The following is a 22,908-nucleotide window of genomic DNA, read 5'->3' on the forward strand; positions in this document are numbered from 1 at the left end:
CTTCAGTAGATTTTAAAACATTCTGCATAAAATTATGGAATGTCAAGGTCCACTAGCTAGAATATCTTGACACGACAGTTTTACGATGTCATGATCAGACATGGGGTAATCACCATTAGTAATCGTAATCGATTACGACGATTACAGCATTTTCAAGTAATCGTAATCGCAATCGATTACATTCGAAAAAATTATGAAGTAATCGTAATCGTAATCGACTACTTCATATATCTAATCGATTTCTTTGTGAAAGAACGATTACTTATTTGTACAAGGACTATGACAAAAACTCAACATTCGTGAAAAAGGAAGAGATATCATATTACAGGTTAGTGATAGGCTGATAGCACAAACGTCTGATTTTCAAAGGTCTGTGTTCATTATTACGTCAGAAGTATCAGATTTGCTCGCCATTGCGTAAGAAGTATCCACATAGTAAATACCAGAGATGAGCAATTGAGCATGGATTAGTATTAGGATTTGAAAAAAACAGATTTGTGAAATTTTGTCGGATCCGGATTGGATTAGGAATAGAAATTTTTTCTGAACGGATTAGGATTTGGATTGGATTTACCGATTATTTGGGAGATTGATATGTCGTGTGGCGAATGGCGAAAAACTTTATTCAGAACAGCTATTAATGTACCCAATGAACATGAGAGGTGCGGCCCTACGCCAAGTTATCTTAAATCAAGATAATTTATGGTTGCGAAAGAAAAATTTCCAATTCCTGTCTAGCATAAATTAGCATTTTTTTTTAATTTCGAGTTAGAATCGTATTACGATTGGACACGGATTTGAATATGCAAATGTTCTGGACAAGGATTTGGATTAGGATTTGAAGCTTCGGATTTGGGTTGGATTAGTATATAAAAATTCCAAATCCGCTCATCTCTGGTAAATAGGCATTCGATGTACTGTACATTGTAGTGTGAATGTAAGAACACCCGCCGTGCTGTATATCAGGTCATCAATACACTTCAGACGCCACTACCTCGCAGGAGGATAATAGGCACCACTCTGCCTTAAGTTTCAAATAGTAACTTATATATTGATGTTTGGTCGTGCTGAGTTACCACAGTTTGACCGTCGCTGCTTGGCGAGCAGTAGGCCTATGTAGAACGTACGTACGTAAACCGACAAAGATTTCAAATTTTGTACTCGTGAAATAAAACATATCAACAAATCAACAGCTGCTAATGTATATCATAGCCGAGCCGTTCTTGGCCGTTTCTCGTAACAGCAGCTTGTGATATCTGTAATATTAAGTGGAAGGCCGAATTTATTCTAACATAATCCTATTCTCATATAACTCTACTTGAAATCATTATTTCGCCAATCGTTATTTCAGACTTCTTTACTCAACATTTTGACCTGCCACCATAGCCATCCGCTTATAAACCATGTCAGCGAGGACTGTAGCTAGAATCTGGAACGAACAGCAATTCGTCTCCCTTTTCAAAAGTTGATCTTGGGCCTCCATAACGCGATCAGTTTTCAACTTGAAGACTGAATTTCGTCAATAATATTGATAATTGCATTTTATTACTATTCTTTTTTAATCCTCTCTCCGCCTCCGATGGTCACATTTACATGAAGAGCTGGGGTACGGAAGAGCTGGGGTACGAAATACCATAGGCGCTGAACTCAGGTATGCTAGGTATGCCGCGCATACCTAGGAATTTTTTTGGGTATGCGGCATACCCAGAATTCGGTTTGGTCTGTTACTGACTGGGTGGTGATCGATTTAGAAATAAGCGTTTCGTAGTGCTGCTGAACACGTAAGTAAACCGACAGCAATACGTTCAGGCGCTTAACGAAACTCCGTCCTTCAGTTACAATTCAGTTGTCCGTATTTTATCAGTGTTGCGCGGCGCCACGGCCAATTAGGCGGAAGCGCGTTTCCAATTTGCGAGAATCGTTTGTGCACAATGTAACGCAACGCGATCTCGACGCTGAGATGATTGCAAAATTAGGTCATTGATCACCGCGCGCAATCGTCGCAGGCCTGATTTATCCCGTCTCCGTCAGGTCTAGTTGCGCTGGCTTGATGAATCGCATCGGCAATAGGCCCGGTGCGCACTATACCATCACTGGCCTGCGCACGATAACATCGTTGGCCTACACAATTGCGTCTGCGTGGTTCGAAATATATCATTGCCGGCCTAAATATCGCGTCTCCGGCCTAGCATGCTTTGGCTCCTATCTATCGGTTGTGATTAAAGATTGATATCACGAAACTTACTGACATCGAATGTCCGCAAAAATGTGTGACTTGTGCGTACATGCGTACTTGATTTCCGCTAATACTTGAACATAACCAATAACCATCAGATGATGCGAGTCAAGGCTTGAGTTATAAAAGTTGAGAAAGGTTTGAACCACCTGAAATCGATGCGGATTCCATTATAGAACACACTCCATAACAACTCGGCTATGCGCCTGAATATTTGATCAAACGCGAGTGGTCAGAAGACGCAACGCGAGGCAACAAGACCGAGAACTCGATACTAAAGATGTTAATTTCTATATGCGCGAAATGTTGCGATTGTCATCTCCTGCTGTGAAGGAACATGATATCTTTAGGGCTGGGCACAATGATTCGAGTACTCGAATCTGAATCGAGTATTAATTTTAATGATTCGAATCGAGTAGTAAAAGTCGATTTTTTCGAGTACTAAAATTATACGTTCCTCGCCACTGAAAGGTAATTTGTCAACGAGAATTATAATTCCGATACTAATTTCCACTGTGGTGCCTTGAGACCGTGATTGGACGTATCGCAGCATACGAAACATATAGTACAAGCTACTAACGTTACAGAAAATAACACATTTTCAAAATTATGATCATCCCACAACATTGTCACAAAGTCCAAATAAATCCATACCGTTGAAAAATACCGGAGTATCTGTAATGTGACGGAATACAGGCATCATATTCTTTGTGGTAGCACAAAAAGTGCTCAGTTGATATTTGACATATGACATTCTGTTATGACGTCATAATGACTGATACTCGAATACTCGACTCGACTCGAAGCATACTACGTGACTCAGAATCGAATCACTCAGGTACTCGATTTTGCCCAGCCCTAGATATCTTATGCGCCGGCCGGAACTATCGCTTCTTCTGTGATTGTGATGTCATACTGGCTCAGACATTGAACAATGAACATGGACGGAATTGATTGAAATACATACTGACCGTGAACAGACAGCGGCGTAATTGATTTTGACTAACGCTAATACTAAAACAGAACGATCAGAAAATGTCTTGCAGGCTCTTGATATTGAAACTTCTGACTCCTATGAAATCAAAGTCACTAATGAATAGAGTCCAGAACAGACTTTCTATTTGGGAAAATAATTCCTGCAACCTTATTAGCCGTCGCCGAAGATGCGTATTCATTTGTTCTCGAGGCGGAGTGATTGAAATCTCCCGATTGTCGGCGCGCGTGTTGGCGAATATGTTGCGGAGATTGCGAGCTCGCTAATTGCTAGCGTGATGTGTCGAGTATATTACACAAGGATGCTGATCTGATCGATGTATTATCGGCATTGGTGCATGTTCTTAACCATAATAAACTGATGCCACCTTGGTAAATTTGAAATGGATTCAATCAATTCAGCAAGCGGCTGGCTGGCTACGCGGCCTGCCTAATCATATCGTAATTTTGTCACCATATACAAGTGCCAGGTGATATTGAACGCTTGCGAGTCGGCTAATTTGCCAATTCTGGTGCACTATGACGTCATCCCTTTGTGACGTCATCGATCTCGCATACCTAGGGAATATCAGAGTTCAGCGCCTATGCGAAATACATAATTATAACATCTGGTTGTGTTGTTATAATTATTTTTAAGTTGCTATACTTTATGGTATGTTGTTGATTTGTGACCTTCGGTCTGTAATATAATCAAAATATATTGTAATAACCCAAACATAGCAGACTAAAAGAAAAACTTTCGCGACACGCACATACAAAATTGTCATGTCTTCATTCCTCTGTGGTTGCCCCGGGTGGCATTTGTATTTTGAGCTCCGATTGGAAGGACAGGACTATATTAGTCACGCCCAGCCCACGCGGCTGTTGACAATGGACACATACCCAGCGTTTCGGCCAAGGTATTTCTTTGGTAGCCCACTTCGTGGAGTCCCATGTTGGCCGAAACTGCATGTCTTTTAGTGTGCCGTGGCGCGGTAATGACCGGCACCAAAATGCATATTCCTATAAAATATGCATAATTTTTTCTTGAGGGGGTGATGTAGGACTATGCATTTCAAAATCAAGCTATTTAGAGATACTTAAATTCCGAAGCTTGAAAAAAATTCAAGTCAACTAAATCTCTCGAAAATACTCCATAATTCATGTTGGTTTACGAAATACTTTTGAGTCTACTCCGAGCTTGCTCCCCACTCTATTGGGGAGTATTGGCTGCAGCAGTTTCGGACCTGGAATCAATGCAAATCGTTGGGTGCGATAAATCGTCCCCTATAAAGTTGAGCAATGGGTTCCTTATGACGTAACAAGCAAACTGATTCATCATTTATACAGGACGTTGTTATCTCATTAGGCCCTTCCATCGCAATCCTTTAATTGTCTTCCATATATATTGTAAAATTATTTCTACGAAGCATAATAAATGCAATAGTGAGTAATCGTGATTACATTTCTGAAGTAATCGTAATCGTAATCGACTACTTCCTGATTTTGCTGTAATCGTAATCGTAATCACGTGATTCAGAAGTAATCGTAATCGCAATCGATTACATTCATAAAGTAATCACTCCATGTCTGGTCATGATGAACCCGCTCGCATGATGTCTCTAACTCATTATTAAAAAAAAAATATGCTCGGCACAAAAACAATTTTATTCAAATAGCCTACATGAAAATGTGAATTTTTTCCGTGTCAAGCGTAACTAGTGCAATAGTAATTTACATTTCCACGATATTTGTGGACTGCCTGTTTGCAAGGTCCCGTCAAATAAGACCGACTTGGAAATTATAAATTGAATATCCCTATTATTGACGCTGCAGCCCGCGAGGTCATCAAAAACTAGGAAATTGGCCCGCGAGCAGATTTGAGTTTGAGACCTCTGCCTTAAATATTACCTATCTTCTAGCTAAAACGCTGAGAACCACTGATCTACAGATCACTGATCACAAAATATGATTTTCTTTATGTCTAGTCTGGTACATTTTGGCGATTCCAATATCCCTTTACTATATCAGACGGGAGCTCACGCGCAACGAAGTATTTAATAACAGCTCTGCCGGAAGATCTGATCATGTGGGATGACTGAATGAGATTAAGAGTAATATATGCAGTTACCAATACTTTTGACTATTTTTTCATACGTTTTTCGCCACCAGACATCAAATACATCCTGAACTCTAATTACATTAAAGTTCGTGCTTTCGAGTAGCGGTGAAAAGTTTGTATCATCATCCGAAAAGTGGAGCAAACTAACGTATGGGGGGGGGGGCTGAGGAAGTGCTGTTTCGGTCCTAATCTCAAGTAATACATTTGACAGAGTCTAATTACAGCAAATTTGCTAATATCAAATGTCGAATTGCCCTGGCAACCTAAGTTAATAGCGTTGGAAAATTGCAGCATTATGATCCCACATCTAGAAATTACGCGCCTCACTCATACTCATCCAGATAGTCCCAATCCTCTTGGGTGATGTTGAATTCGAATTTTTCAACGCAGTAACTTTCCGGTGTATGATCCTGATTGTAGACGCAATTTTCGAATGCTTCGGTTCCAAGGACGTCGACACACTTTTGCGTAGCATTCCTATATTCCGGAAATACGTACCTGGCAAACCGAATTATATTAGTTATTATATTAGGTAATTATATTATATATTAGATAAGGATACGAGATAGCTACGACGCCAGACTTGATTCATCAGACTTTATGCACGGGATTTGTGAATCATTACGACAGGCACACTCCCGCTGACTACACGTACAATTCGATAACGCCACTCTTCGATTTGTATAGTAACGTTATAGTTGAAGTTGCATGACGGTTTTACAGTCACAAAACGTCACACAAAATCCTACTCTTAGGAATGCAGCAAACGTTCGATTTACGTTCGTGTTTGGGATCTGAGCCGTGATAATTCAGACGTTGTGTTCGTAAAAAAACTGTGGTAGCTCTACGCTACAAACTATCAAAATTATACAGTAATCTTATCATTTTTGATCAAAATTCCTAAAAGTTTATTTTCTATTCCCCGCTGCATCAGAGTGAGAGCAAGAACGAAAATTCAACCGCAACCCAAAAATATCCGGGAGCACCAATAATTACTGCGATTCTCGAAATTTTGGTGAAAATTTCATGCAATTCAACAGTAAATATGCATTTAGCTCGTTTTCGTGACTGCTATGTGCTTGGTCCGAAAACGGGTTTGAACGAAATAATGAGCTTATCTTTCAGATCGGTAGCATTGTGTCTGATGCAGTCGCGAATAATATTTCGGCTAGTTAATTGTCACTGTTGGGATCAAGTAATCACCTTCGAGTCGCGAATCATCTCGAGTCATGCACATTTTGGCTTGAGTCAAGTCAAGTCAATCGGTATTTAAAGGGGACTCGAGTCAAGTCAGGTCAGTCGTTTTTTGGAGATGACTCGAATTAAGTCAAGTCGCAATTCAAGTCAAATTGAATTTTCAAAGTATGAATGATGGATGGATGATTCAAAGTCATTACATTTGCTTGCTATGTGAAAGACAGATTAATTGTTCATTTATCTTTAATGTAATAACGAATATAAAGGTAAATAGCCTATATACGCAAAAACGCATTGCATCGCTCACGCACACTTAGAACTGCAAATACGAGGCTTCGACTAGTTGGAATAAATGGCGCCACTTCGATATACGCCCCAGATCGACACAGTTTTTCACATGACACCAGCAAGTGTTTCCCATGAACACGATACAATTTTATAAACGTTCAAATATATTGTTTTTCTTTTGCCTTTGAAGAGACGGATATTAGGGTTGGATGTGGGTTAGGGTCAAAGTTGGGGTTAGGGTATCTCATGATTACAGTTGAGGGAGGGAGATATTAGGGTTGTGGGAAGGGTGATATTAGGGTTGGAGGTTGGTTAGGGTCAAAGTTGAGGTTTGAGTGTTATGAAGTTCTGTACTCCTAAGCGTCTCTTTATATCGAAGAAGCGCCGAATAAATTGATATCGTACACACTACCGATCTACACATCCGCAAAAATATTAGGCATAACTATTATATACGTTCGATTTAAATCTTACAATGGGGTCGGTAAAGGTGAGCACTGCGCATTACCAGCATTGAACCGTCTAAGAAACAGAGATACCTTGCTATTAAATTAATCTACTACTACTGCGACAACGTAAGCTGCGATCATTTCGTTTGCGATATTAGTCGACTTGTATAATGACCTGCGACACCACATACTCTGCCGCGGAGTAGTTGAAACTGTTGGCTTGTTATTGACATTTATCGGGTCATAGCTTAGATATGTTTTCATCCACTGCTCGATATGTTTGGCTCACATGCCGCATCAAATGAGGCACCTTTTCTTTCAATACATTGATCATTAAAGTCATGAATCTCTGCTATATCATGTGAAATGAGGAGTCGTCAACTCACAATGTACCAGTACCGGTACTTCAAAACTTGTTATATTTTTGTTAGCCTATTTGTCTTAGTCTTTATAAGTCATGTCTAGGTTAGCAACTTGGCTTAGTATAGCGACTTACGCATGAATTATTTTCAGTGGAACTGCAAGATACTAGTCACACAGAAGGAATGAAGACGAGAAAAAGAAACAATTGGAAGTTTATCCGGCGTTGGAATTAATTCACCTTTTCTTGGGACCACTCGTGCTATATTTGCATGCCTCCTAAACAAGAATTATACCTCCAGCAGCAATACTTTTTCATCGTGAATCATGAATGAATATACAGTTGTCCTAATGTCGTCTTGAGAGCGTGAAGAAACTTTTGCGGTATTTTGGCATCGCGTTGCTTTGGGATAGGTATGGATGTAGGCTGAGACGTGAATTTACAAGCTGGCATGTAATCTGATTTACAAGGACAGCATGTAGGGTTGTTGTAGGTAGGTAGGTAAGGCGGTAAAATTACAGTCTCGGTGGTAAATGTACACAGAAGAAAATGTAGATTGAATATACCAGAGGTGACTGTAACATTACAGTCTGGCATGTAAAGTTAGATTACCGGACGGTTGTAAGTTGAATTTACATTGAGTGACGGTAATGTTATATTACTGCCAAGTGGCTGGCCACCCTGCTTCCAGACATTTCGCGGTAAATCGAGGTAAATTTTTTTTCAGTGAATGGAGGATCGCTGAACCTTAGAACCAGCGAAAAAGTGGTTGCTCTCACAAGAGACACCGGCGTATCGCGAACAATCCGAACATACAGAAGATACAGTGATTTAATCGACACCGTTTACTTGATGACTTGATATTGACAGTGAATTTAGCTCCGAGTCACGATTCAATCCACATTTCGGAAGCGCCGAGTCAAGTCGATTCAAGTTATTTCTGCAAAGTGACTCGAGTCAAGTCAAGTCATACGAAAAGTCGACTCGAGTCTGACTCGAGTCAGGTCATGACTCGAATCATCCCAACACTGGTAATTGTTCCTGAACTCCGTGGCTAATCTGGCACACCAACAATAGCCCTGTTGTGCCGGAAACTAAACCCGGATTTAATGGCATTTAACCGATACGTTGTTTCTACAGCAGTGGCCAACTAAAAAAGTTTTCTCGCTTCTCGTGATTTGCCCACAATTCATAGTTATTGTTCTCTGCATAGTCCGAATTTCATATTTGATAATTTTCTCATTAACAGTCATAACCTTCGATGCAATCAAACTTTTGGGACATGACGATAAGCAGACGTGAAATTTTTCACATAATGTAGGGCGTATCTAAACAAGTTTGTGAACCACTGGTGTAGAGGGTGGCGAGATAGCGCAGTGATATAATCCGCGGCTGCATCACCAATGGGATGCGGGTTCGAGTCCGACCGAGGTCGACTTACGAATTTCGATACATAAGTGTTGGAGGTTTACCTAGGCTCCTCCTCGTCACCTCATCCGCGTCAGCGGTGTCTTACAAAAGCCTAGAGGTCGGCCGTGCTATACGTCGGCTGTTACGGAAAATAAGAAGAATATCGGCCTGGTGTAAATGACCATAGTAGTCGACAGACACCATGAATATCCCAAAAACAAACAAACTGGTGTAGAGTTTAGACCAGGGGTTACCAACATTCAGGCCGCGTGCCGCCGCGAGGTCATATTTTGCGGGTTGCGACCTCAATATTGCTACCCGTTTTGAATTGGGGACCCCTGTTGTTGACAGTCATATGCATTGTTTGAATTCTTGGAAAATATACATATATGTAAAATTTCAGGCTCAAGATATTCAACTCCAAAGCAAAAGATCCCAACCTTCACATTTGGTTATCGCAAAACATGAGAATGGCCAGATTCGGGGCTGGATTCTGGCTGATGGCCACACAATTTAGCGCCAAGGTTACGATACGGTCTCAGATATGTTGATTAATATCATGGCATGCTATTATGCTTGGGACCTATCGTAACCGAAAGATTTTCAGCTTCTGGCTTTCGTACAGCATGTCGTAATAGGCGACAAAAGTGCCCAATATGTGTCCACCGAATTAGGCTGATTTCTTTCTCAGAGTCTGTTCTGGCATAAAACTTTATATACATAAGTTTCGCACTATATTCGTTTATTGAGTAGTACTTCACAAGTACAAGTACGTTACACGGTACAAATCCTGTATAGCCATTAGTTTCTCACTACGTTAGTATGTGCTTTATTTCCATGAGGGTGAGGCTGCCATATTCTTAGTGAAATATCTGGCCGGATATCCTGAACCGATTTATGCTGCAAGTTACATTTCTTTCCTTGAATTTTTTGAGTGCATTTGGTTGATTTCTTAGCATGCACGTCGATATTTCCGTTTATAATAAAATGTTCCATACTAATCGGGACTCGAACAGTTTTACTGTCGTCGAGTACACCAGGTGGTTTTAGTATCATTTCGAGGACAGAACGGAGGTCGAAATGTACGCCAAATTATTCAGTATTATATATATCAAGCCGCAGTGAGGAAGCACCTAAATAAAAAGTACAATCGACAGCATCTAGGACGTTTTATGTGCGATCTTTTTTTGAAAAAAAATGCTGCCTTTTCTGCTTTCTACGGCATGAAAAAATTTACAGTGTAGTCATTAGTATTTCCAAGGTCATGACAGGACATTTCGCTGCAGTCACATCGTCATGAGGGACATCTTTGAAATGGCACTCAGATTAATGACTAGCAGTCTACTTCGTAAATAAACCTTTACAAGACCTACAATATTGTAGGCTGTGGGCCGGGGTTCGCACCATCCCTAACGATATAGAGGAATAGCAGCACATGCAAGCAATGCTAGTCTGATGGAATACAGATATAAGAAGCATATAGTGGTTAATCGGCTTACTGGCAGGTACACGATGGCTTCTCCCCTTTACTCGTGCTGTACAGCAGTGCCGGTGTACAGAGCAGAAAGCTTACTATCCACACGCCAATCGAAATGAATATTGCCGCCGTTGGAGTCCGCAGTTTCTGCAGTATGCTTGTCGGGCGCCAGTGACATACGGCAACGTATCGGTCAATGCTCATTACCTAAAGTAAAATCTCATACTATGGACATTGATACAGCGGCTGGACTCACATTTCTAAGAGCAAAGAGATCTACCATGTTGATAGGAGGCACATTGCTCACACAGAGCCCTTGCGTGCTTACAACGGAGGTCGAGTCCGAAAGGTTAAACGCAACCCAATGCTCATGCTGATCCTAGTTCGCGCCAGTTAGAGTACAGAGATCGCATATGTGATAGGCGAGCCATATGTCACTGCCACACAAAATCGAGGTTCACCTCATCAGTGCTCTTCAACCGGTGTGCACGGTGCAAATATGCATGGGGTGCACTAGTACGAAAGGCTATGTAAGGGTGCACCAGAAACATGGTGGTTTATATCAGGCAGTGTGGGTGCTTAACTTTTAGTCATTTTTTAGTAATCAATTTACATCGACTGTAACTCTTTAGTGTAGTGCTTCTCATCTCAAGGGGAAATATTTTTCGCGGCCAAGCAATTTACCTCCAAATTTAGGTTTTTGCTCTGCATAGTCCAAATTTCATATTTGAGAATTCTCTCATCAACACTCAAAACCTTCCATGTTATCAAACTATCCGTTCGGATCGCTAGCATTCTGGTTGTATTTCGTGGTATGGCGATAGGAGGGCCGTGTAATCGGCATATCTAAAATAGAGGAGAGGTATTGCGACGTTGGCGATATATTCGAGGGATACCATGAGAAGAAATTGTTTGAAAACGTCGCAATACCTCTCCTCTATTTTGGATATGTCGATGACACCTTTGTTGTCTTTAAAAGTGAGCGAAAGAGTAATATATTTTTTGAGAAATTGAATTGTCTCCACCCGGCCTTACAATTTACCGTGGAAAAAGAAACTGCTGCGTCTCTTCCATTTCTAGACGTGTTAGTTGAGAGATCAGAGCAAACGTTTTTAACATCGGTGTACAGGAAACCTACCTTCACGGGCCATTATATCCGTTGGGATTCATTTTGCCCGAAGCGGCGTAAATTAAACCTCATTTCAACTCTCGTTCAACTTCGTTGCGGCTATGTTTCGCCAGAAAATTGTCCCGCGAATTGGATGAGACCAACTCGATTCTTTCAAAAAATGGCTATCCAGATCATATTAAAATGCCCCATCAGTGGGGTTTTGAAAAAATCGGATCGACTTCCCAAATATGGACCAGAAAAATGCCCGCCATTTTTACACCTTCCTTGGTAACGTGTCTGACCGCTTTGAAAAACTCGTTAAATCGGCTGTTCACCGATGTTATTTTAGCGGTAACGAGCATGTGGTGTACACAACGAAACCCTTGTTGCCAAACACACGAAAGATGTACTTCATGCCTTTAATACAAGCAATGCTGTGTACCAATACAAGTGCCACCGTGAATAATTGTGATAGTAGGTATGTAGGACGTACATCTCAAAGATGGTTTGAGCGTATAAAGCAGCATATCCCCAAATTGATCCGGTCAAAAACATGCGCAAATGACCGCTCAGAGCTCGCACGACAATACAAATTAGCTGCCAAAACAGATTGTTATGACGATTACCAAGCATATGCTTCGTCGATTGGTAAACATTTGATTGAAAAACTCGCCTGTGCACAACAGTATAATGACAATATGTTCACTGTCATTGCGCGAGGCAGATCTTTGTTTCATTTAAAAGTGTTGGAGTCCACCATTATTCAATTGACCAAACCTATTCTATGTAGACATAAAGATTTTCTCTATAACCTACAAATTTCTCGTTAGTTTGTTCTGTTTCGTGTTTGTACTGTAACTGCTAATTCATAAATTGCATATGTTGCTACGATTGCCAGTAAATTCGGCCACAGGCAAATTCGGCCAGTAAATTCGGCCGTCGGTCACTTCGGCCCTCGGTAAATTCGGCCCGCGGTAAATTCGGCCCTCGGTGAATTCGGCCAGGGCTGGGGTAACAATAGCAGTTACAATAACATTACCTAACCTTAACCCTAACCCTAATCCTAATCCTAACCCCTAACCTCCAAATCACTTGATAATAATATAACTATGTAATTAATTCACATTAATAGTTGGTAATACATTTTTCACAAAATTCTCCGAGGGCCGAATTTACCGATTGAAGTCGCCCTCGGTAAATTCGGCCGTAAATATCCGCGTTATCTGCGGTGACTGCGTGATATACGCATACCCGGTCCTCCAAATCACTTGATAATGATATTATTATGTAATTAATTAACATTAATAGTTGGTAATACGTTTTTATACAAAATTCTCCGAGGGCCGAATTTACCAGGTTACCAACCATGTTAACGGTTGGTAATACATTTTAATACAATATTCTCGGAGGGCCGAACTTACCGAGAGCCGAAGTGACCTACGGCCGAATTTACTGGCTGAATTTACCGGTGGCCGAATTTACTGGCAACCGTTGCTACGGTAGTACCGTATTGTCCGTATACTTCAGAGTTTGTTATTGTTGCCATTGTTACAATGCGAATCTCATGGTCTGTGATTTTCATTGTTGCGTCATACCTTACCTGTTTGGTTCTGCTCTTAAATCTGTATAAATCCCTTTCGTGTACTCCCTTTCGTGTACCGCTAACTCTTGAAAGGAGGCACCCGAAAAGTATTCGAGTTCACTAAATTTTCGACTGCAATGGATGTTGTATTGAAAGCTATATTCAAGTTATGTACCACGAGCCAGTTATTTAATCATCATCCTTATCAAATCGTGAATTTCCTAACCGTTATTCCACATTGCATGTCCAAATTGTAATTTTGAATGGGCGCTGTATCACGATTAAAAATAAATCACCAAAGTCCCATAATTCAGTTCAGATCTGAATCCATCATTTTGCAAAATTTACCACATGGCGTATACTCGGAATTCGAGCGCCTGCTAATCAATCTGCAATCATAACGTTATCCGCGAGCTCCATCACAAAATCACTGCGTAATCAAACACACAATGCAGTAATAAATAATACTAGCGTAGGCCTACTCAAAGCGTTATTTTGGGCGATAAACAAAACTTACCACGAGGAAGCATATCGAAGAATAATAATTAAGAAACATCACGGTCTCCTTGAGCTTGCATGACCAGACTTCGTTGCGCCAATTATTATCGAGAGTTTCCGCTGCTCTTAGCGGTAACGTAAGAAGGAAGAGAGAGTCGGCTATGGCCAACTGTAGCACATACCTGATAAAGATATTTCAGCGGAATAAATATTTAGAAATGTACTATTTCCATTATGAAAGGCTTACCGTATATACCAGTGGTCGGGAACCTATGGCTTTTTTGGGTATAAGATATGGCTCTTTGCCAGATATTTATTATTGTACTAAATTAATCAATATTGCAGCGACTTGTTTGAAAGTTTTCATCAGCCGGAAAAATTATTCTCGTGGCAGTATAAACATTTATTTGAGAGGTAAAGACAATGTCGTCTTCAGGTTTATAGGCTCGGACCACCACTTTTCAAAATCATCAAATTTGTGTCACTGTCACGCCGGCGGCCAACATCACTCGCGAATTCTAAGTATCTCATTGTACCCGGCTCGAAATCTTAAATTGTGCGATACGTTGATTAATCAAAGAGCATAGCGGACATGGCGACGTTCATTTCAAAACGCAGTTTTCAATACGCATTGTCTTACTGATCTACGGCGCGAAATGAGCTGCCGTGGATGTGAGTATTACAAACTCGAATTATAAACAACGTCATAGCTATATCCACGTTCTTGATCGGTAAGTGTAGCTCCGTGTCGTACCGGTGTTTAATTGTAGGCGAGTAGCGCAACGTTATGTTACCACCGAATACTTTGAGAACTGAGACGTCGATAAGTATTTAGATTTTAGGAATCAGTGTGACAGTCCCATTCGATTAATATCAGTTATAATAGATTCTAAGCTACTTACGAATACGATGGATTGCGTTATCAATGGTGAGGCTTTGCCCGTCTGTGCCTTTCCTCTCGTTTCGAGCTTTATTTTCGAACAATACATATCAGTTTTTACAGAGAAAATATGTGAGTGAGTGAGTAGTGAGTTCGAATAAGTGCTACCATGACGACAGGAATTTTCAATTGTGATGTAACAGTTGATTGGCAGATATGGCTATTTGGGAGTTGAGTTGGAAAAAATAGGGCCAATATGGCTCTTCGGACAAAAAAGGTTCCCGACCACTGGTATATACCAACATTGCTGTTATTGATGATAATATAAAAAAACGCATTGTGACCGACACATTGTGTGAGATATCGATAGTAGAGTTCGTGTGAACGTCAGGTTCACGTTCGTGTTCGGTGCGTGAACCAAGGAAATTTGGAGGCTCACGTTCGCAAATCAGCCTTCGTAGGTTCAGCACTGTAAACCTTTTCCATATATTACAATAACAAATATATTGACATCAACGACAACAAGAATGCATCGTTGTCTAATGTAAAAACGTAGCAGACGTACGGGATCAATCCCAATATGATATGTTTATTGTATCATAAAAACATTCACACTCACACTCTCACTCTCGCTGCGAACTTTCTCCTGCTTTGCGGCATACTATCCCAAACGGCATTGTTGCGCCGCAATCTAAAATTAGTTTTATTACAATACTATGGTCTGACGCTATAAGAATACATTGTAGAATAGAATATACTATACATGTAGGGTTACTATATTTTGGAAATCTGGAAAGAGGACACTTTATCAAAATTTTCAAACTTAGAATACTTGAGTAAAATCCGGAATAAATGGTAAATTTTCGTTCGAACCACGAATTTCCTATTTAGCGTCATTTATGCCCATTTTTACTCGAATATATCCACTATCTTAGCTCTAAAAGCTGTAAAGGGGGATGAATTCCCAAAAAGTAGGACATTTAGGCGTCCTCGTAGGACCTTTTCAAAAACCTGAAAAAGGAGAACAAATCCTCCTAAAGGAGAACGTATGGCAACCCTGTGTACAATGAATATTAATATACGTCTTTACGGAATTATAGGGCTTCAATTATCAATATGGCGTTACTGACGTCATAGGTTCAGGTTCACGTTCGCGTTCATAAGAATCCACAACCTTTCAGCGGTTCGCACAATCCCTGATCAACACCTAAATATTTTTCATGGTCTAAAAACTCGGCACCTATCGCCGTGCGATGAACCTTATTGTGTCCAGGAATCATAATATTGCATTTTATTCGCGACATGAAATTTTCCGGCCATTCTCGAAGGTCCCATCGCATGTTTAGATTCAATTTTCTATACCTACCAATGAGTGACAGCTTTCTTGTATTCGGCCAGGATGAGGATCACAAAAATAACCAGGAGATTGCCTAAAATACCTATCACGAAGATAAGTATGCGAAAGGCAGCAAGAACGACGTCTTCTCGAGCTTCCGCAGAGAATTCATCGGCGCTTGTAACGTTAACCGCATCTGAATTGATCAAGGAGTAGATCAGTGTCTCCAAAACTTTTTCACACAACGCCCTCAAACCGGATACCAAACGCTCCTCGACCCCGACAAAAAGTTGTTTACTCATTGCATGCATATTGCATAGACACACTATACATTGGAGCGTAGCGGTGTGAACGTGAGGTTGACGTTCGCGTTCTGCCTGTGAACCTCGGAAATTTAGAGGTTCACGTTCACAAACGAACCTTGGTTAGTTCTGCACTGTGAATTTTTTTCATATATTACAATTTTTACTTCATTATAACATCTTTGGTTGAAATTTATTGCATTTCAACTGCGGGCCACTCTATGCATGGCGCTGGCAGCATAAAAAAATCAACACTTATGAACAATGAACATGCACCTTGACGATGTCGAACATTTTACTTGCTTTGTTACAAAAGTTTGATCGAAATATCCAGCTTTCCGTTTGTGAATATTTAGTGACTACCTGCTGTGAGCTTGACCCGCAATCGCACATCAAGAGCGAAATACTCCACATGTAGGTAGTCGGCGATGATATGCTTATTCAACCAATCAATGAAACTGATATCGTTATCTGCTGTAATAAATCCAGCAGGAGTACGCGGTTAATCTTGATTTCATATGTTTATTGTATCTTAAAAGCCAAATCCGTGCGATTGGAGTGTTGGCTACTGCTGTATAACTTGGTAAAGGGGTGATATCGGTATAGCAAGTACAGAAACCCGTTTTACACTGTGCTCAATATTAGGGATGGTGTGAACCTCTGAAAGGTTCAGGTTCGTGTGAACGTGAACCTTTTTGAAAGGTTCTGTGTGAACACGAACGTGAACCTCATGACGTCACGTGACGTCATATTGGTAATTTAACCCAATATTTCAATTAGGTTATTGCCGATATTAATCTACTGTACACGATACTGAGCGACGACTCGGGCCATAATAGCTCAGTACTTAAGTACATATTGACGTTTGAAACGTCGCCAAATGTATGTACTGGGGCAATCAAATGATATAATAATCCCATAAAATCAGTATCTTGCGCCGCTTTGCCAACAATTTCGACCTGATCGGACAATGTGTTCGGCGTCTGAGTATTGCCACATGGATATTGAGCAGAGTGTAAAATGGGTTTTCATACTTGCTACCGATTAACAAGTTATACAGCAGTATAGCCAACACCCCAGTCGCACGGATTTGGTTTTTATGATACAGTATAGGCCTACATATGTAGTCAAGATTGACCCCGTACGCCTGCTAAATTTTTACATCAGAAGACGATATCAATCTCATTGATTGGTTGAATATAGATCATTTGCTGACAAAATACAGTGTATTTCGGTCTTGATGTCATGTGATTGCGGGTCAAGCTCACAGCACAGAGACACTAAATATGCACAAACGGAATGCTGGATATTTCAAGCAAACTTTTGTAACAATACAAGTAAATTTTTGAGATTGTCAGGGGCATGCTCGTTTAGTGTTGAATGTTTATGCTGCCAGCTCCATGCATAGAGTGGCCCGCAGTTGAAACTCAATAAATTTGAACCAAAGATGTTATAATGAAGTGAAAATTGCAATATATGAAAAAGGTTCACAGTGCAGAACCTACCAAGGTTCTGTTGTGAACGCGAACCTCAAATTTTCCGAGGTTCAAACACAAAACGCGAACGTGAACCTCACGTTCACACCATCCCTACTCAATATCAACGTAGCAATACTCAGACGCCTAATACATTGTCAGGTTTGGCCTATAGGCGTAAGCTTGTATTCCCTTGCAAGTCCTCGTCGAAGTTGTAGGCAAAGCGACGGAAGATATCGATTTTATAGGATTATGATATCCTTTGATTGCCGCAGATAATACATTTGGCGACGTTTGAAACGTCAATACGTCTTCAGCATTGTGGCATTATATGGCCCTATAGTCGTCGCTAGGTATAGCGTAGTGTAGGCTATCACTCCATTGAAATGTAGGGATGGAATTAGCAATATGACGTCACGTGACGTCATGAGGTTCACGTTCGCGTTCACATCGAACCTTTCAAAAAGGTTCGCGTTCACACGAACCTGAACCTTTCAGAGGTTCACACCATCCCTTAATTTAATTTATAGGTAGTGCGATATACAATATGTTACAGTCACATCTGTGTGCAAATTATAGACAGGCACATTTAAATCGTCAATTGGCCATTCCCTTCTACATTATCGTACTTCGTTTTGGTGCGCTAAGCCCTTAAAACTTCGTCGCCCGCGTAGTACATAAGTTTGCATGTGAGTCCAGAACTTGAGATCAATATAGGCCTACGTCGCCGGTAATTAATATGTTCGATGACATATTGATTGGTTGGTTGGTAAGGAAGCTCACTATCGCTTATTAATTTATACCCACGGAGACAGCATTTATTGTGACGATTTCCGATTGAATGTGCGTATGATACTGCCTCGAACGACGTATAGGCACATATATCCATATAGGGTTAATATTGCTCTTCGGTCGAAAAAGGTTCCCGGCCCTGGTGTAGATGGTCGCATAATTATTGTTTCGCGGCTTCATTCAGCCGTATGTGCACAGGTTGCCACCGCTGGCATAATTTAGGGTTGCCATACGTCCGGAATTTCCCGGATATGTCCGGGATTCCACCGTCAAAACTGCGTCCGGGAAGAATTTCTAAAATATGCCTAAATGTCCGGAATTTTGAAGGCTTGAATTACAAGCTCATAATTTTTTCGTAAATCAAGACAAACAATATTATTGTGGTCAAATTTATGCTACCTACATGAAAATTTTTTTCGCGCTGCGCGCGATTCAGCATCGTATATATTGCTTTTGATATGGGGACTACCCCCTAACAAAAACTGCGATCAAAAATAGGTAAAAATAGCATTCATCTACAGAGATAAGTCGAATTGTAATCGCAATTACAATATATCGGGATATTCAAAGAGTCGGATTAGGCCGTTTGGGTGCTTTATTCAAAGATAGTGGTTCTAAACCAGGTGGTAGTTTACCGTTATTCTGGGGTTCGCGAAGATGTCGAACGTAAACAGCTTCTAAAATAGGCCGTGATTAAGTCTGGGCAAATGTGCCGACCTTTGATTAGTAATCAGCTCATCAAATTTGGAGCTGGGCAACGGTAAATTGGATATGGAGTCGCGACCATAGAAGATTGGAAACCGCCAGTTGTGCGGTGTTTATATAGCTCGGTGGTGCAGTGGGCACCGGCATTAGGCTGATGAAAAATCTTATCGGTGTGACATGAACATGACTTAACAATGTACAATTACGCTCATTGCATTTTCGAAGTCATCATCCACCACCTGCTCGACCGCTATCTCTGATCATGTTGGCGGAGAGAGGATCAAAATTATGTAGTGATATATGGAAGCACCAATATTATTGACATATTTCCTTCAAATCATTTAACGACCAGATGCATATAGTAAGCCCACAGAAGTTGCATCGATTACCCACAGTGGACCCGAAATCAGTGTTTATTTGTGCGGAAGGGGGCTGAAAAATGTGACTTCGACCCTGGTTACAACACACAAGTACATCTACTTCTGAACCGGATTGTGACCACCTCTAGCCGATGACAAAGCTTTGCTGGTGTGACGTCATATCGATCGACAATGTGCTCGTACCTCATTTTAAAATCCACTAGTGGGCGCTAAAGAGCGTCCGGAATTCGTGTCACAAAAATATGGTAACTCTAGCTTAATTGAAATAAGGATGAACAAGGCTTCAACGTAGAGGAAATGCTAAATACTAACCAGGGCTTGAGGTTACCTGACCACGATCTAACACAATAATATTAAAACCGACACCCGAGACTCCCTACCTGCGCCTCTGCTATTAAGTACACAAACGCTATATATATAAAAATCATGCAGTATAAGTACCAATTCAAAATGTCTGAGCTGTCGCGGTGGATCCCTCGAGAATCATTATAGACCAGTGATGGGCAAGCTATTTAGCTCTCGGGCTGCATTAAACATTTGAATCCAATCCCGGGCAGCACTATATGACATGGGGAGACTAAGCCAAAATTCAATAGTGTTATTTGATTATATAGTGAGTATATATGTGCATTGACCAAAGGCTATATACGGCACCATTCACACTGGCTTGCCGAACGCTAAATTTGAAAAATTGGTATCAACCGAAGCTGCAAAGGTACTGACTACTAATTACGAAAATATATATATTATTGTGCAACCCCCCAAACAACAAGCGTATTGGCCATTGTTGCGCAGGCGATTGCGCATTCATACTCTCACTCTCACTGCGAACTTTCTCGAGCTTTGCGGCATATTATCCCAGACGGCATTGTTTATATATATGTGTATTGTCTATTGCGTATTTGTATTTTGTATTTTTAAAACAAACCAAACATTGATTTGATAACAACGTACACGCGTCAGAAACATTGACGAAAATTTATATGCTGATCCTTATCATTGTCAAAATTAGGGATGAAATTGACCTGATTCTTAGAACTGGATGTAAATTCGAGTCCGTTCACAAAAGATTTGGTTACATATACTTCTACACATGCAGAACGAATCCATCCAACGCACTCGCGAATCGCTTTTTCCAAGTACTGCCCGTAAAGTAATAAACATGCTCGTGTTGCCAATCTAAAATCATCCTGATGGTCCAAATTAGGTCTTTTATACGTTTCGCTTTCTGTGATGTTTAACAATTGAAACCTTACAAGGCTTACATGGGCCCCGAGGTCGGGCTATCACGCCACCAATGAAATGAAAAATATACTATGGTAAGTGTCATTATAATGTTGAAATATATATAACTTTAATCAATGCCCACAGTAATTTGATTTTTAGTATGCATTTTATCAATATTTTACAAAGTTTCTTGAGGCTTTCGCGCACAAAACGGTGTTGGGGGCCGCATGTGGCCCGCGGACCGTAGTTTGCCCACCCCTGTTTTAGACAGATATCGCAAGCTGAACACATGTTAAGTACACCCTGTTCTACTGAAAAAAGAACCAATAAGTTAAATGACGAGAAACACCGGCTTACGACATCACAAGAGGGAGGAATGTGATTTACAAGTGACGCACAGTACAGCTGATAGGAACAGTCTGTTCACAAGCATAAACATGCCTATTCATCATGATAGTCATCGCTCGATTTTACTGCGGATCTGGTACACCCCAGTGCACCCCATCCGAGTTATATAGCTTTTTGAAGTTTTGGTAGATCCTCGGGTGTACGATACATCCGGTTGAAGACCCCTGATTTAGACCATAATGAGTCACATCAAAAAGTCATCGTGTTTACGCACCTAGACGCTACATAGTCGTGAGCAGCTATCACTATTACACATATAGATATGAATGCATTCACTTACCTGGAAAGAAAGTGGACACATCACCCATTTCTGATCAATGTCTTCTACTATATTACCTAACGGTTAAATAAGTGGCTCTGAAAAATTGAAGATCGTATGTTTAAGGTGATTTAAGTCGCGAATAGTGTTATTCTGTAACTTGTGTGTTCTTCCTTCTGTGAGATTGAATAAACGACTTTGATACAAAAAATAGAGTGTGGACCAGTGCTTCTCAAGCTTTACTGACCTTCGGGTCTTCAGGTCTTCACTGAACCCGAAATTTTCGTTGAGTCATAAAAACAAAAATCTGCAAGGGTGTAAGCCCAAGTTTCATTCACGCATCCATCAGACTTACAAGTACTTACGTTAATTGCAAAATTCTTCTCGCCATTTTAACAGTGCGATTTATTCATTATTTCGAAATATGACATTGCACCGGCCGACATATTTCTTAGTGCATTATGTAAGATGGCCTCCACACTTTCCCACCGCGCTTAAGCATCGTTCTAGCTCAGATTTAAATTTAGGGGCGGGTAATTACTTGCAATCACTTTCAAAATACCGCTCACCTAACCCCCAAAGATATGTTGAGCATTTGGAAGTCATAGTTGAAGGGCTGATTTTTCCCAATAGCTTCCACGATATTGACGAAAGGTGATACATAAAACGTACAAAATGTGCTATTCGCTCCTACTGTCATCACAATTTTAGGAAAAGGGGCAGCTATCCTACATTACGTTGGTGATACCCTCATATTTCCATGTCCAATTCTCATATCCGCTATAGGCCTGACTCTATATTAGCGTCGATACAGGCTCTAAACGTCAAACCATGTTGACCAGACCTATATACCGACCACAGAAGCACCCGTTAATGTTTCCTTCGGGTTGATAGTCACGGACACTAGATCGAATTGTGCTTGACTTAACATTTTCATACCGCAATTACGCGAAACTCAATTCTAATATCGTCAGTCGATATACGCAATTCCCGTGATGTTCCACACGCAATACACGCCAGGAACGATTTCCGCATCCAAAATTGCAAAAACACGAGATGACAAGGTTATTGTTGGTTCTGCGAATAAATTCTATTTACTCAGAAGTAGCCTAGGCAGCAAGCAGGATACTTCTACCAAATGCGTTGCCTACTGAGGAAAGGACGTAGTTTATTTTTGTCCGTGATGTTTTTTACGGCATATACACCGACTCATGATACACATACACACGATCTGTGCATATGCATACCATGAATGCATGTGCATATGCCGCTGGACAATGAAGGTGCATATATAGCCGTGTTGTGCTTTTTAAGTCTTGCACAACCCCTCCAATCAACCTTCCATGCTATTCCAGTAATGCGTGAGCACCAAGCGGGGAAGTCATGAGTGGTCAACAAAATTTTGTTGACTTCGATCTGACAGCTGTTTTTGACTAACTTT

At 40.7% G+C, this 22,908-nt stretch overlaps 2 protein-coding genes across 6 annotated transcripts in view; both read right to left on the minus strand.

Annotated features, from left to right (window-relative positions):
- Nucleotides 1-21,637, minus strand: part of LOC145441095 (kappa-type opioid receptor-like) — a 37,476-nt gene extending 15,839 nt beyond the window's left edge. For 3 of the 5 annotated variants that reach the window (XR_013915731.1, XR_013915730.1, XM_080318888.1), the window contains exons 1-4: nucleotides 15,950-16,275; nucleotides 13,723-13,885; nucleotides 10,535-10,719; nucleotides 5,658-5,828 (exon numbers count right to left, since the gene is read on the minus strand). Coding sequence is in view for 3 of the 5 variants with exons in the window: in XM_080318888.1 (XP_080175014.1) it covers nucleotides 5,658-5,828; nucleotides 10,535-10,719; nucleotides 13,723-13,885; nucleotides 15,950-16,230 (800 nt within the window). In the remaining 2 variants the exon portion in view is untranslated. Of the gene's footprint in view, nucleotides 1-5,657; nucleotides 5,829-10,534; nucleotides 10,720-13,722; nucleotides 13,886-15,949; nucleotides 16,278-21,488 lie in introns of those variants that run through there. The other 2 variants (XM_080318890.1, XM_080318889.1) reach the window with 2 other exon arrangements.
- The window catches only part of LOC145441094 (somatostatin receptor type 2-like), a 91,647-nt gene that overhangs the window by 10,656 nt on the left and 58,083 nt on the right, over nucleotides 1-22,908 (minus strand). The window lies entirely within an intron of this gene.

Source organism: Botryllus schlosseri, chromosome 6, assembly GCF_051294905.1.
Source record: "Botryllus schlosseri isolate E-star chromosome 6, Bs_hap1, whole genome shotgun sequence".
Classification (NCBI taxonomy): Eukaryota; Metazoa; Chordata; class Ascidiacea; order Stolidobranchia; family Styelidae; genus Botryllus; species Botryllus schlosseri.